The sequence below is a fragment of the Accipiter gentilis genome, chromosome 11 (assembly GCF_929443795.1).
Source record: "Accipiter gentilis chromosome 11, bAccGen1.1, whole genome shotgun sequence".
Taxonomy (NCBI): Eukaryota; Metazoa; Chordata; class Aves; order Accipitriformes; family Accipitridae; genus Astur; species Astur gentilis.
The window spans coordinates 251,396-266,578 of record NC_064890.1 but is presented as its reverse complement, the minus strand read 5'-3'; the positions used below and the strand labels follow the sequence as shown (position 1 = coordinate 266,578).

Genomic DNA, 15,183 nt, shown 5'->3' with positions numbered 1-15,183 from the left:
CTTCATGGAAGGTCTCAAAACTCGCTACTCTCATTAACAATAGAATTCTCTGAGGGTTTTTTTCTGAGCAGTTTTTAGTAGACTGTTGTAATCACTGATTCAATTTCTAGTTTCTCTGTCATCTGAATGTGACTTTTTCTCCAGATGGCCACAGTGAGAAATGCTCTTAAACACTTTAAAGTAATAAACCTAGCTGCTTGCTCAGTTGTCACACACTCTGATATTTCCCTTTAATTAAAGGTAAGAGAGCTGAAGAATCTGCAGCAGCAATACATACTAGTCGGGGTAGAATCGGCTGAAAATTCTCGCTTAAAGGAACAACTGCAGGAATATCGGCAAGATGCAGATAAACAGCACCGTCTCCAAGAACAGCTGAAGCAAGAAAGTATTTTCTACCAGGAGGAGCTCCAGCAGCTTAGGTGAGAATTGTCTGTCTTCTCACTGCCTCAGAGATGCAAATGTGCTGTTTCTTTCCTTCAAGAGCAGTTATGGGCAGAAGGCAAAGAAGGCATTGAGAACCTCAGCCTTAGCTGTGTCAGCCATCACTAAATCACTTTGCCCCATTCAGGAGTGGCCACACGTTTCCCTTGTTCGGCTTTTGCCTTGGACTTAGGGTAAAGGATTACAGCCCAGCGTGTATTGGAAGGAAATGACTGTGTGAAATAGATCAATGAGCTTTTAATTTTTATTTCCTTCATCCAGTGGTGGCCAGTATCATCTGTTTGAGAGGAAACTTAGGCTGTTTCTTGTATTGGAGCTTATGTATATAATTACAGAATTCTCCATTCCAAGCTGATGATGAACACCCTTTATTATCACACTGATTTCGTTGTTTAGAAAATACTCATTTTGTATGACTGTCTCATCCTTTGTTTCATTTGCTCTATGTCTCCTATTTTTAAAAAAGTCTGTAATTCAAGTCTAGTTAAATTGTCCTCTCCAACTGGACTAAAACTAGTCAGCCAAATATGCTCTGTTCTAAAAATGGGGGGAAACCCTTTCGGGTACTTCAGAGATCCATCCAAGAATGGCTGAACCTGGAGTGAAAGGGGTGGGATTTTTTTGTGGAAAGATATATGACTTATCTTTGTCCAAAGTGATATAAAAACTTGTAGTCTCCTTCCCACTCCCCCTGCCTCCAGTCTGACCCTCAAACTAACTTAAGATCTTGTACAGTTTGAAGCAGCTTACAAATTCTATTTATCTCCTGATAAAAGAAAAGGAGATTTATTTCCTGTCTAGCTTCTACAATGTAAATAAGTTAAGGCCTCAAGTTTCTGTGTTGGGATCAATGCTATGGTTCTGGTGCATATTTGACCGAGGCAGTCATAATGTTATGATGACAAGTGGCATTGTCAATTACTTGACAAAACTCTCTGTACAGCAAGATCAAAACAATGTCCAGGAATACCAAAAGTGTGAGCATTGAATAATCTGCAGTGTTGAGCCTAATACTGAATACTTCCTTAAACCTGCTTTTAAGGTTCCTGTACTTAAGTGGGTTGTTTTGGTTTGGTTTAATTATAAAACTTTTCTGGCGTAGAGTAATGATAGGAAATAGAATCATCCTCAGTTCATTCTGAGATGGATACCTGGATATCATAAGTTATACTGATCACTTCCTGGTAATTTCCTTTGTGTCATACTGGGCAGACAAGAGAAAACTACCTGGGAAAAGCAAAACAGCAGCATGAAGGAGCAGTACTTGATGGTCATAGCAGAAAAAGACAAGCAACTGAGCCATTTACAAAGGATCATGCAAGAAACAAGACTGCCCCTCAGCAAGTCTCAAATTGTTGAGGAGCAGTACCAAATGAAGGTGGGTAGAAATACACAGATTTCTTGTTGCATGGAAATGTGAGGTTTGAAATTCAGCCAAAGTAGCCTGTGTTGCTTGTATTCAGCTTGTACAGACTGCAGTATTGGATTTTGTTGTATGGCCTCCAAGGACTATACCGACATTGCAACTTGGATCATTGAAAACCTTTGGAAAAACTCCGGCATGCCCTTATGTGCTCTTCCCTTAATTCATGGTTCCTAATGTTTCAAGAAAGAGTAAGAGACAGAGCTTCCTAGGCACCTTACGTTCTTCTAAGCAGTATGGAACTTTTCAGGTCTTTCTGGCTATTTTAGAATTGCTTCTTGCACTGTGTTTGAATCTAAGATCTTCTGATTTAGTTGTCCTTTTAATGTCACGTTCTAATTTTTTTTAAGTTTCCTGCTGAATTTTTATTGCTGTTTTTACCATGACAGGGATCTACAATCCTGACTCGGGCCCCAAGAGGCTGAGGATTGAACATGGCACTTTCTGCATTCTTTCCCCTGTATCGCAGTCCTAAATGTGGAGTGAAATACATTGAGTATTTTGCTTGGTCTAGGGAAGGATGCTTGCCTGCTGCATGTACAATACCATTACATTATGAGCAAGGAAAGAACTCTTCTGCCCACGTCTGTAATGGTCCAGTGAGAAGATTTTATGACAGTGGAGGAGGGAAGAAATCTCCCGTTATTCCTTTGACGCGCACACACACGTATATGCAAAGAAAAAGCTAGAACAATGTGCATGTGATGCTTTCCAGGAGAATGCTTCAGTGCTAACCTTTCAGTCTGTGTTGAATAAGAGCAGTGTGGACATTGCTTTGTTTTTTTGTTTGTTTTTCTTGTTCTTATTGATACGCTTTTTTTCTTTCCTGTATTGTAGACAGCTTTAAGACAACTTTTGAGAAGCACTCATCATATGTGCAAGTTCAGTGATCTTTCATAATTGTTTGGATTTTCAGATGGCTTTTGGGATATTCTTGTTCATTCCCTATTTGCTGTTTTGCTTGAGCAGATGAAGTTCCAGGCCTAGGAATAATGTTGGGTTTGACCTTGGAATAGTAAACAGAGGGGACTAATACAAGAGTGGGTTGTCACATGTGCAGTATATTTTTCATTGTTGTTCCCCTGGCAGATTTCTTCAGAAGTTCTGAGAGGGGACTTTTCAAGCCTAGAAACAGAGACAAAACATCTCCAGGACCAGCTAAGTGACAGCCTGAAAGAACTTCACCAAAAAGAGCTCAGAATTCAGCAGTTAAACAGCAAGGTACTGACTATATCTTATACTTGCATGCAGAGTCTGGGATGAGGAATGTGGGGAAGAGGGTAGGCTTGAATAGGGCTCAGGGAGCAGGAATGAATCTTTCTGTTCTTGTGGACATTTACTGAAGTAACACAAATTCAGAAATATTAGTTAGAAGAGACTTCTGGAAATGATCTAGTACATACTTCTGCTGCTCAAAGCAGTACTGTCTCCAACATTTGATCAGGTCAGCCATGACTTTACCTAGCTAAGTGGTGAAAGAATAGAGATTCCAGAACCTCTCTGAGCCTTTGTCCAATGCTGCTCTACACTTTTCATACAATTTTTTTTCTTAATGTCTAGTCTTGCTCTTCCAAGCCACAGTCTGTGTGGCTATGGCACCTTATTACATTTTCTGCCCCTATAAAAAAGAGTTTGGCTCTGTCTACTTTATTGGTCCTTTTAATTTAATTGTAAGCTATTGTAAAATAACCATTTAGCCTCCTCTTTCGCAGGCTAAAGCAGCCCAACTCTCATAGGCATCATCTGCTCCAATCCCTTGACAATCTCAGCAGCCTTTTCCTGGACTCCTTCCCATTTATCTATCCATTTTAGAATCATTTAGGTTGGAAAAGACCCTTAAGATTACCAAGTCCAACCATTAACCTAACACTGCCAAATCCACCACTAAGCCATGGCCCCAAGTGCCACATCTACATGTCTTTTAAATGCCTCCAGGCATGGTGACTCAACCACTTCCCTGGGCAGCCTGTGCCAGTGCTTGGCAACCCTTCTGGTCAAGAAATTGTTCCTAATATCCAATCTAAACCTCCCCTGGTACAACTTGAGGCCGTTTCCTCTCATCCTATTGCTTGTTACTTGGGAGAAGAGTCTGATTCCCACCTCGCTACAGCCTCCTTTCAGGTAGTTGTAGAGAGCGATAAGGTCTCCCCTCAGCTGCCTTTTCTCCAGGCTAAACAATCCCAGTTCCTTCAGCTGCTTCTCGTAAGACTTGCGCTCTAGACCCTTCACCAGCTTCGTTGCCCTTCTCTGGACAATCTCCAGCACCTCAATGTCTCTCTTGTAGTGAGGGGCCCAAAACTGAGGACAGTATTCGAGGTGCGGCCTCACCAGTGCCGAGTACAGGGGGACGATCACTTCCTTGCTCCTGCTGGCCACACTAATTCTGACACAAGCCAGGATGCCGTTGGCCTTCTTGGCCACCTGGGCACACTGCCGGCTCATACTCAGCCGGCTGTCGACCAGCGCCCCTGGGTCCTTTTCCACCGGGCAGCTTGCCAGCCACTCTTCCCCAAGCCTGTAGCATTGCATGGGGTTGTTCTGACCCAAATGCAAGACGCAGCACTCAGCCTTGTTGAATCTCGTACAACTGGCCTCAGCCCATCGATCCAGCCTGTCCAGATCCCTCTGGAGAGCCTTCCTACACTCAAGAAGATCAACAGTCCTGCTGAACTTGGTGTCGTCTGCAGAGTTACTGAACGTACATTTGATCCCCTTGTCCAGATCACTGATAAAGATATTAAAGACAACTGGCCCCAATACTGAGCCCCGGGGAACACCACTTGTGACCGGCCACCAACTGGATTTAACTCCATTCACCACAACTCTTTGGGCCCAGCCATCCAGCCAGTTTTTTACCCAGTGAAGAGTACACCTGTCCAAGCCACGAGCAGCCAGTTTCTCCAGGAGAATGCTGTGGGAGACGGCGTCAAAGGCTTAACTAAAGTCTAGGCAGACAACATCCACGCTCTTTCCCTCATCCACTAAGCGGGTCACCTTGTCATAGAAGGAGATCAGGTTAGTCAAGCAGGACCTGCCTTTCATAAACCCAAGCTGACTGGGCCTGATCACCTGGTTGTCCTGTGTGTGCCGCATGATGGCACTCAAGATGATCTGCTCCGTAACCTTCCCCAGCGCTGAGGTCAGGCTGACAGGCCTGTAGTTCCCCAGATTCTCCTTCTGGCCCTTCTTGTAGATGGGCGTCACATTTTGCTAACCTCCAGTCAACTGGGACCCCCTCGGCTGTAAATGAGTGACCTAAAACCAGTCCCAGTATTCCAGGTACAGTCTTATTGGTACCATGCAGAACAGGTTATGACTTCCCTCAATCTGCTGGCCTTGCTTCTCCTAATGTAGCCCAGTAGACAGTTTGTCTTGCTCACAATGAGGATGTACCTTCTGCTTTTATTCAGCCTGGCAGCTGCTGTAACTCGCCAGTCCTTTACAGCAGAGCTGTTGCCTCAGCAGTCTCTTCCCATCCTGTATTGATGCATGGGTTTTGCCTCAGGTGCAGAAGTTTATACTTCTTATTGAACTTGTGATTTCTGTTGGCCCAGTCCTCAAGTTTCTCAAAGTCCCTCCAGACTGAAGTTTTGTCTTTGTCATGTCAGCCACTCCCCAGAATTCAATATTGGCTGCAAATTTGCTGATGCTATACTCGATGTCATAACTTATATTGCTGTCAATGTTGAGCAATATGTGCACCAGGTAGGTTCCAGGAGTATTCTGCTCATTGCTGGCTGTCAAGCCATTGATCATTGCCTTTGAGTCCAGTGGTCCAGCCAATTTTTGACTGTGTAGCAGTTCATTTGTCTAGTTTCAGACATTGGAGTAGGCTGTCCAGGGAAGTGGTTGAGTCTCCATCCCTGGAGGTATTCAAAAAGCGAGTAGACGGGGTACTCCAGAACATGGTTTAGTGGGCATGGATGATGGTTGGACTCGATGATCTTGAAGGTCTTTTCCCACCTAAATGATTCTATGATTCATAGCTCCTTCTTTTCCAAATGCAAGTACTGTGAGTGATGATGTTAAAGCTTTGTGTACTGGAGCTGGCTGGGACGGAGTTAATTTTCTTCATAGCAGGCCCTAAGGTGCTGTGTTATAGATTTGTGACTAAAGCAGTGTTGATAACACACCATAACACAGATTTGTGACTAAATCAGTGTTGATAACACACCAATGTGTTAGCTATTGCTGAACAGTGCTTGCACAGCGTTAAGTCCTTCTCCATTTCTCACTCTGCTCTCCCTGCAGTGAGTAGGCTGGGAGTGGGCAAGAGCTTGCAAAAAGTCACAACTAGGACAGCTGATCTGAATGAACCAGGGGGATATTCCAGGCTGTATATAGATCACATTGAGGAGGATCAGTGACAGTAGTGTCTAAATCAGCAACTCTTCTGCCACTGAAATTTAGTGCCCTTTCTCTAAAGTGACCAGAGGGAGAAAGGAGGAGGGAGGAGGGAAGAGGACAGAAGAGGGGAGGGAAGAAAGAGAGGAGACAGGGGCAGAGGGAAGAGAGAGGACAGACTTGGGGCGGGGGGGGACAATGACAATGGGGGAAGGATGAAGGAGAGAGAGGGAGACCAGACAAAGGGACCAGAGAGCAAGATTATGTGAAGAAAGTTGTTTCCAGGTTCCATTTCTACTGTCGGGAGTTCTTTCTAGCCTCCTGCTTTCTAGGCTCCTGAAGGAAGTCCCTCCTTCAGAAGGCATACTTGTAATCTTCAGTGCTGCCTGCGATCTTGAAAAAGTTTCTGCATTTCAGTACAGAATCACAAGCAGTCCGATTCCCACATTGAAATGGAAGACTCAGAATTTAGCAAACTTCAGAAAGAGAGCTGAATTCAAGGAGAAAGCAAGAATATAAAATCATAATTTATTGATGACGTTTCTGAAAGGTTTAAGTCAATCTCAGCACTTACAGAAATCTTGTTTTGGAAGGGTGTTATTCTTCTGTACGTTGTGTGGATATTTTGGGACTCTGCTCTGGAAATCTTGGCAACGAGCTACTGTTGGGGATTATCACTGATGTTTGGACCTTAGTAATGTGCAGTGTGGCAGTTCCCATGTTCTCAATAGAATTCTTACCCTCAATTACACAGAGAACAATTTTGTTTTCACAAAAATATGAGTTCTTTACTTAGCAGTTGTGTTCTCTTCTCAGCTATCTCAGGTCTTTGAAGAGAAAAATGCCCTCTCCCTCCAGCTGCGTGGTAACAGTCGGAATATCTGTGAGAGCCATCAGCACTACAATGAGGTTCTGAACCGCTGCTTGGTGCTTGAGAGGCAGCTCCAGGAGCTGCAGTCTGCAGACAAGGGCATGGTAAGGGTGGTTGTCTTGGTGCAATGGAGGGGAAAGCTTATTGCAGGTGGCTCCACTTGACTGTGCAGCATTGTAGCTACTTTCTGTCCTCTTCGTTCAGTGCTATCTGCTATACATTCATGCTTTCTTTCAGGAGTTGTTTGCAACAGATGCTGCTCCAGGAGCACCCCAAGAAAAGAATGAGCCTCAGAGAGGCAGTTACACACCAGAACTGCAGGAGTTGCAGCTGAGGTAAAGAAAGCCAGAGAAAACAGGGGTGGGGATGTTAGTCGTGATGGAGGTCTTTGGGCTGGCGATGAGCCTATTTCTGTTACTCTCTGTCAGAGTGTTGGAAAAACTCAGTTCCACACTAGGACCTTGTGGAAGTGGAGGAACTGTTATATGCACTTGACAGCTGTTGTTAGTTATCTCTTTGGATAGAACTTCAAAAAATGAAGAGGCAACATGCAGCAGCAATTCCAGTTGACCATCACCAGCCAAACTAGCATCTTTCATTTGATGGGCTGGGTCCTCAGTAACTGCTCAAGTATATCAATAGTCTGGGTCTCAAGGCTGTTAGCCTGAGAGTGTCTGGAATTGAGACCTAGCACATGATTCCTTGTAACCTTCTGGAACTAAGATCTAGCACGTGATTCCTCATACCCTTTCAAAATAATTTTCAGAAGGTGGGGCCATCGGTGACAGAGCCAAAGAACAACTTCCTCATGTGACACAGAAGCTTCAAGAGATTTATCTTCTCTTGCTTTCCAAATAATTTAAATCCATTAATAAAAGATAACTAAGTCTTCTCTGTGAAGTGGAAGGATATTGGAGTCTGTTCACATACTGCATCAGTGAATACAATAGAAACAGAATAGTCCATGAATTAGCCCTTTTCTTGGCATATGCTTGGTTATTTTCTGACAGGTTGTCTGAAACAGAACATTTACATAGCAGCACAAAGCAGGATCTGAGATACTTAGAGGAGCAGCTGGAGGAAGAACGGGACCGTCGTCTTGCTGTAGAGGAGACACTTTCTGCAGCACAGGATCAGATCAGGAGGTGAGTGAGCTTGAGCAAACAGGCAGTATCACCATAAAAGTATGGTGATCCTAGATCTGTATTCATCTGCACTTCACTACATTCTTCTGTAGAATGTCACTGGGGGCATAGAAATGCCTATACCATGTCTGTCACAGAATGGTTGAGGTTAGAAGGGACCTCTGGAGGTCATCTGGTCCGACGCCCCTGCTCAAGCAGGGCTACCTGTAGCCACTTGCCCAGGACCATGTCCAGCTGGCTTTTGAGTATCTCCAAGGATGTAGACTTCTTCACAACCTCCCTGGGCAACCTGTGCCAGCGCTCAGTCACCCTTGCAGTAAAAAAGTGTTTTCTGACATTCAGGCTATCCTTCAATTGTAGACAAAGATAGAATGAGACAACTGAGTAGACATTAAGACAAATTCTGAGTAGAAATGAGATGCCAGCTTTCTCAATGAATTAAATTAGCTACTGGAAAATAAAATTTGGAGACTGAGAATTGGGTGAAGGCAGAAGAGGAGTTTTCATACTTCCAGGGGATTTGTCTCCTCAGTAAGCACCTATCTGTCATGGCCAAAACAGTCTTGACTTGAAGAATGTCACTCAAGCTTAATGTATTGCCAATTAACATAAACTTTTAATTACTTTGGGTATTGAGAGACAATTAAACACTTAGAGAAAACACTTCCCCCTGCCTTTCCCAGGCTCATCTTCAGTCTGGACACCTCTCTTCCCTGCTTCCTACTATCCAGTCCCATTGTTTGCACTGTACATTACACTCAGTCCCCTTGGTGAGGCGAAGGGCACCGTAGGAGGCTGGGGTTAGTATGTAGTGATCTCTCTGCTGTTTCTTGTTTCTTACTCATTTCTTCCTTCCCCTACCAGCTACCACCCTTTGTTAAATGTTTGAGCAGAGGCACCATATGCTCCTCGAGTTGCAGTTTTGGCACACAGTGAGGCATCATCCATTGCCAAGCCAGCTGGAACCAGCTGTGACTGGTACAGGGCACTTCATGGCCTCCTGCCACACAGCTCTCCCTTGCAACTCCCTGTTACCCAAACCTTGCTGTTTATACCCAATACACTGTGTATCTCGGGTTACTTGACAGATGTCCTTATAGTCAGCAGAGAAAAGAAGGCTGACCTAGACTAGATGTTAGGATTAGGATGCATGTTAGAAATGCCTGTTTCTCCTCATTGACTACAGAAGTCGGTTTTGTCACTACTTGATTGTAGGCACTTGTGCTGTGCATTTCCTGGCAGTTAAAATAAACCTCACTATTGGAGTCTTTTATGTGAAAACAATGGCTTTCTTCTGACACATTTGCTGATTCAACCAAAAAAATAATGGTCTGTATGGAAGAATTCTGGATGAAGTTCCCTGGTAATTGCTACACAACTCAGACAACTGTATCACCTTCTAGCATTAAAGTCTATGAAAGCCTCCTACAACTGATTGCACTTCACTAACTAATGCTAGCCTGAAGATTTGACAGTGCTGCTTCTGCATTTCATCCTTTAAAGGCACCTTACCAATCTTGAATATCTGTCACTAGAAAACAGTTAGCAAGAAGCAGCACTATTGGGACCAGAGTTGGCTTCCAAAATAATTTCAGAGAATTTAAAATATACAGTTGAATCATTTGCCCTGGCTTCTTTCAAGTCACACACTATGAAATTTCACTCGAAAGACCCCATGTAGAACACAGAGACCTCAGTTAAGGTAAAGAGTTTGAAATTCCTGAAAGACAAAAGGAAAAAAACAGCACCAAAAAAATCATGAGTTTTGAAGTGGTGGGATATAAATTAGGTAAGAAAGGACTCCACTGCCAGCAGCTGAATTGTCCTCTCTACTGGAGAGGATTGGTAATCTGCACATCATGCAGTATGGAAGTTTTACTTTTCTCTCTTTGGCTATGGGCACAGGAAGTGGTTGGCACAGAGCAAGTATAACTTGTGTAGAGAGCACAATATGCCTACTCTGTTACAGTTTCACCAGTCTCCTGGTGGAGGAAGGAGAACTACTGCTAGTTGGATCACCCAGTCCTTCTGCTCAGCTTGAGCTCAGGAAGCACTACAGTTGTACAAATGAAACCAGTTCTTGTCAAGTGAGGGCATGGCTCGCTTGCAATGGCTGATTACTTTTTGAAGAAATATCTCCTTTCCTAAGCTTGTCTACAGTGTTGGTTTGGGGCATCATAAGAAACTGAATTTAACTGCATGTTTTTTTATGGCAGGTTGCAGTCAAGTGAGTGGACATCTTCCTTAAGTGCTAGCATTGATATGACTACAGGTCATGAGCATTCCTCGCTGATTGACTCCATGGATAATAATTTCATCAAAGTAAGAATTCACATTCATGGCTGTCAATGATGTGAGCCCTGGCTGATGCAAGAAAATGTGAACTGAAAACTGTGAACCTATAGCAGCTAAAATACTCTTGTAGGCACATATAAATCTGTTTGGCTTTGTGTAGGTTTCTGCTCTTGTCTTGCTCTGTTTTCTGTTCCAAAAGCCACATATTGTTCAGCTGCAAGGGTGAAAGAATGCAACAAATAAGCAAGAATTTTCTTCTTCTAGGCCAGAGAGTGAATCAGGATTCCTAGTAGCTCGAGGCTCTAGCAGAAAAGTACCATTGATCCATTTGTTTATATTTCACTTGGGGAGGCTAGAAATTCGTAGGGACCAAATGTTAGGGAGAGATGTTCTGCATTCTGTTGCCCTTTCTCAAGCAGAATTGGTTCATGAGAAACCTGCAGAGAGTGGGGGAAGGGGAATGTTTCACTGAGGATTGGCTCTAGAGGTCAAATCTGACAGTGGAATGAGTTTGGGAAGGTTCATGCTGATTAGTTTAAACAAACTTACCTTCACAGTCTGAAGAGTTCTGGGTGAAGGCAGGTGGGGACATACCCAGTCCTGGTACTGACTGGTCTCTCTTTTACTCTTCCAGACTCGGAATATCCTTGGACTACGCCGCCTGTTATGCTCTGTCTTCCGTTCCCGGACTCACTTGCCTTTGCTAGTGGCCATGTATTTGCTTGCTCTCCATGTCCTGCTCTTCCTGTGCTTTACGGGCCACCTATGAACAGGAATAACAGCCTTTTTTTGAGCCACAGCCCTCTCTGTAATGAGGGCCTGCATTCCCTATAGACAGGGTAGCACTTCACCCAGCTGCCGCCTTTTTCCTAATCAGCCCTTAAAGAGCACTCAGCAACTTGCACCTAGGTTGCTTGCTGTCTAAGTATGCAGCAGCCAGTGCTGATGCTTGGGATCTGTTTCCAGGACATCTGCCATTACTTTGGTGTTTTTAAATGAGTGGTACATTTTCTGAGCCAGGGTCCTCACACTACAAGCTTCAAGGACAGCATCTGTTCCTGTACCTGGAGGTAGCACTATTCATTTTATATAGTATTGTGTTAGTAGGAATAAGAAGAATATTTTTGAGTTACTGCAGTACTTCAACACTTCTAGGAACTGCAGTATCTTCCCCCTCTTAGACTGAATCAGTGAATTGGGCTGGGGAAACCCTGTAGCTAGATATAAGAAAGAGAAGCTTCTTCCCTTTCTTCCATTCCTTAGATTTGCTCCATGGCTCAGTGCTGTTTGAAATGCGTATCCTAAGGAAGTTGTGGACACTTCAAGGAGCATGGATTGAATTTCAAAATAGTGTTTCCTGCTCAGTTGTATCTCCTGTTGAAGAAAGGCCAAAATTAGTATATCTGGACCTGCTGAGCATTCCATGTAAAAACCGTCATATGTCTGCCCTGACAAGCCTGTAAAATAATGTCAGTAATTTAGTTATTTGAAAGGAATTGGAAACAAGAAACTTAGCTCTAAGGTAATAACCTTGCTGTTTACAGCATTTGTGCACCTCTCACAATGGAAGGTGCTTGCATATCTCTTGAAATGAGAGCAGACATGCTCCTGCATTCTTGTCCACTGAACCCTTGTCACAAGATTAAACCTGTGCAGACTGTGTTGAAGGGTTCCATAATGTGGTATGTGGGCCCAAATCAAAGGCAGAAGCTCCAGAAATAAACTCTTCCCCCTATGCTGAGAAAGGGACTAGAGTTCTGAAACATTCTGGCATCTCTGCTTTAGGAAAAGCCTGTTGTAGAAAGCTAGTGCTGGTCATTGGACTTTTTGAATCTAAAACAAACTGATGCAAATGGACTTGATATTATAGGATATATGGAAAGCTGTGTTTTCTAAAGAACTCCTGAATATGTCCTGGAATTGAGACTGCCCTTTTGCAAAGGGAGAATGCTGAATGCAAAGAAGATAGTTCCAGTCAAGCTCCCTGTCGGAGACCAAGTGGTCGTTCTGTTCAGAGTACTTGCCAGGATTGTATCTGCCTTCTGCTAGAGTATTAACAGTCACATTTTTCCCATGGGAAAGAGGTAGTAGTTCTTTTGATACGGCTGGTAAACTAAGATTCTCTAGCCAGTGAACAAAGCCTGTTTGAAGATGGATTGATTTCATCATGGTAGCTAAAATAACTGGATCTCTGGCAGGTCCAGAACATTGGCACTATATATTCATTTGTGCGGTACCCTTGATTACCTGTGTGGACCTCCTCAACGTGACCAAATACTTTGCCTATAGCTTCCTGGGGCATGTGCTTCTGTATATATAATAAAGATTATTTTTCAGATGGAATTTGTGTAATGTCATGTAAATGTCAGAGGTCTCTTGAGGGCATAGTACTGCTGAATCATACCTTTTACAGGACCACCATGGGACTGTAGAGGTCACTTTTGTGTACGCGTCCTTGTATGTTGATTGCAGAAGCTCTGTTTCTTCATATTTCTTGAATGCCTATGGAGATGACCTTTTTCCACTATCTCACCTCTCTCAGCCTTTTCCAGATTTTGCTGCAATGACAAAAGAAGGAAATAGCATTTTAATAGTGAAATCAATTCCAATAAAACTAGATCTACTTGGGTTTACTTTTCTTTGCATTTAGGCACATTTGACTTAACACTGCATGCTGTTAAGTGTTGTGCAACCCTAGGAAAGACACAGGAGTTAGCAACAGCAAGCTGGAAGCACGCTACTTAGATGGGACTAGTTAAAACATACTGTCCTCTTCCAACTTTCTGTAGCCAGAGATGGGTACCTTTGTTCATATTCACTACTACGCTCCACCACCACCATTAGAACAAAAGCTAGTAATGGGGTATTGTAAGACTGAAGATAATGTTTCCACTGTTATTTCATGGGAGCAAGAATTATGAACAACGTATGTTTCCTTGAAGTCCATGATGCAGGTTTTCTTGATCTAAAATAAGACAAGCTTCTGCTGGTTCAGATACATTTAAATATTTCATACAATTACAGCTTAGATTAAATATATAAATAAATAAAATAAAACCTCAGGAGGAACTCCTGATCTGATAATCATAACAGCTTTGTGGTTTGACCCAATGAAAGATGTGGCATTTTAGCTGATGTTTCCAACATGTCGCCTTTTTGTTTCTTCTCTGATGGACCTGTCTTGCCTAGTGTTTTGATCTATCTGCAGTAGAGTCTGAGAAGGAGATTGACCAATGGAGCTGTACTTTGCCATCTCTGGTACACACAAGCCAATTCAGCATGGCCACTACCGAGGCAGGTCCAGGATCTATTTCTGTGTCAGGAGGAAGGCAGCGTTACAAGGGATAGGGAGGAGTGGAAGCAGGTTACTGCACGGAACTGTAAGAGGAACCCCTCCCTACCTTCTCAGCTACCTTTACAGAATAGGTATGAGGTTCTGGGTATGGTAGACAAAGCACGTGCTGAGATAGAAGAGGAGGAACCTATGCAAGTTCTCTCACCAAAGTCAGATCAACTGACCCCTTGCAAGAAGAGCCGCATTAAGACCAGTGCTGAGAAGAAACAACAGTGAATTACGGTCACAGGTGACTCCCTCCTGAGGCACCCATTCACAGACCACACCCTCTTTTCAGGGAAGTTTGCTGCCTCCCTATGGCCCAAATCAGGGATGTCACCAGATGACTGACAAGCTTAGTACAGCCTTCAGACCATTACCCACATCGGCTCTTTCATGTGGGTACTAATAATGTTGTAACAAGAACATTATTAGTTGGTTGTGTTTTCCTTAATCGTCCCAGCAATGGAGAGAGACGTTGGAAGAAACAGGTGTGCCCAAGACATCAATACTTGGCTCCAGGACTAATGCCTCCACCAGAACTTCATTTTTTATAACCATGGGAGAGTCTTTAAAACACAAGGTATGCTGGGGCCTGATGGGATCCACCTGTCCTGATGCAGGGAAACACATCTTTGCTTGTAAACTGGTGGGACTCATTGAGAGGGCTTTAAACTAGAATCAAAGAGAGGAAGGGGATACCAACAGGAAAGCTGAAAGTAATCCAAGGGTTAGCATGGCATCACCTGAAGGTGGCAATGCTAATGGGAGCATCTACACTGCTGCAGGGAGCACTGTGGGCTTAGGAGCACATCTGAAATACTTGTACACCAACGCATGCAGTATGAGAAACAAGCAGGATGAACTGGAAGCATTGGTCAGTTCCCAGAGCTATGTTATCATTGGTATTAGTGAGACTTGGTGGAATGAGTTCCACAACTGGAGTGCTGGGATGGAGGGCTACAGGCTGTTCAGGAGGGCTAGGCAGGGCAGGCGTGTTGGAGGAGTCACACTATAAGGAAGATGTTTGACTGTACAGCCCTTACAGTTAGTGATGACGTGGTTGAGAGCCTCTGGGTGAGGATTAGGAGGATGGAAAACAAAGCAGATGTCATATTGGGTGTCTACTATCTATTGCCCAGCCAGGATAGCACTGTGTCGTGGTTTAACCCCAGCCAGCAACTAAGCACCATGCAGCCGCTCACTCACTCCTCCCCATCCAGTGGGATGGGGGAGAAATCGGGAAAAAAAAGTAAAACTCCTGGGTTGAGGTAAGAACGGTTTAATAGAACAGAAGAGAAGAAACTAATAATGATAATGATAAGACTAA

At 43.7% G+C, this 15,183-nt stretch overlaps 1 protein-coding gene across 3 annotated transcripts in view; it reads left to right on the top strand.

Annotated features, from left to right (window-relative positions):
* The window catches only part of GOLGB1 (golgin B1), a 51,610-nt gene extending 38,748 nt beyond the window's left edge, over positions 1 to 12,862 (top strand). For all 3 annotated transcript variants that reach the window (XM_049814265.1, XM_049814264.1, XM_049814262.1), the window contains 8 exons: positions 241 to 419; positions 1,654 to 1,819; positions 2,954 to 3,085; positions 7,025 to 7,183; positions 7,317 to 7,414; positions 8,090 to 8,224; positions 10,441 to 10,546; positions 11,154 to 12,862. In XM_049814265.1, coding sequence (XP_049670222.1) covers positions 241 to 419; positions 1,654 to 1,819; positions 2,954 to 3,085; positions 7,025 to 7,183; positions 7,317 to 7,414; positions 8,090 to 8,224; positions 10,441 to 10,546; positions 11,154 to 11,288 — 1,110 coding nt within the window. In that variant the 3' untranslated portion in view covers positions 11,289 to 12,862. The remainder of the gene's footprint in view (positions 1 to 240; positions 420 to 1,653; positions 1,820 to 2,953; positions 3,086 to 7,024; positions 7,184 to 7,316; positions 7,415 to 8,089; positions 8,225 to 10,440; positions 10,547 to 11,153) is intronic.
* Positions 12,863 to 15,183: the final 2,321 nt, after the last annotated feature.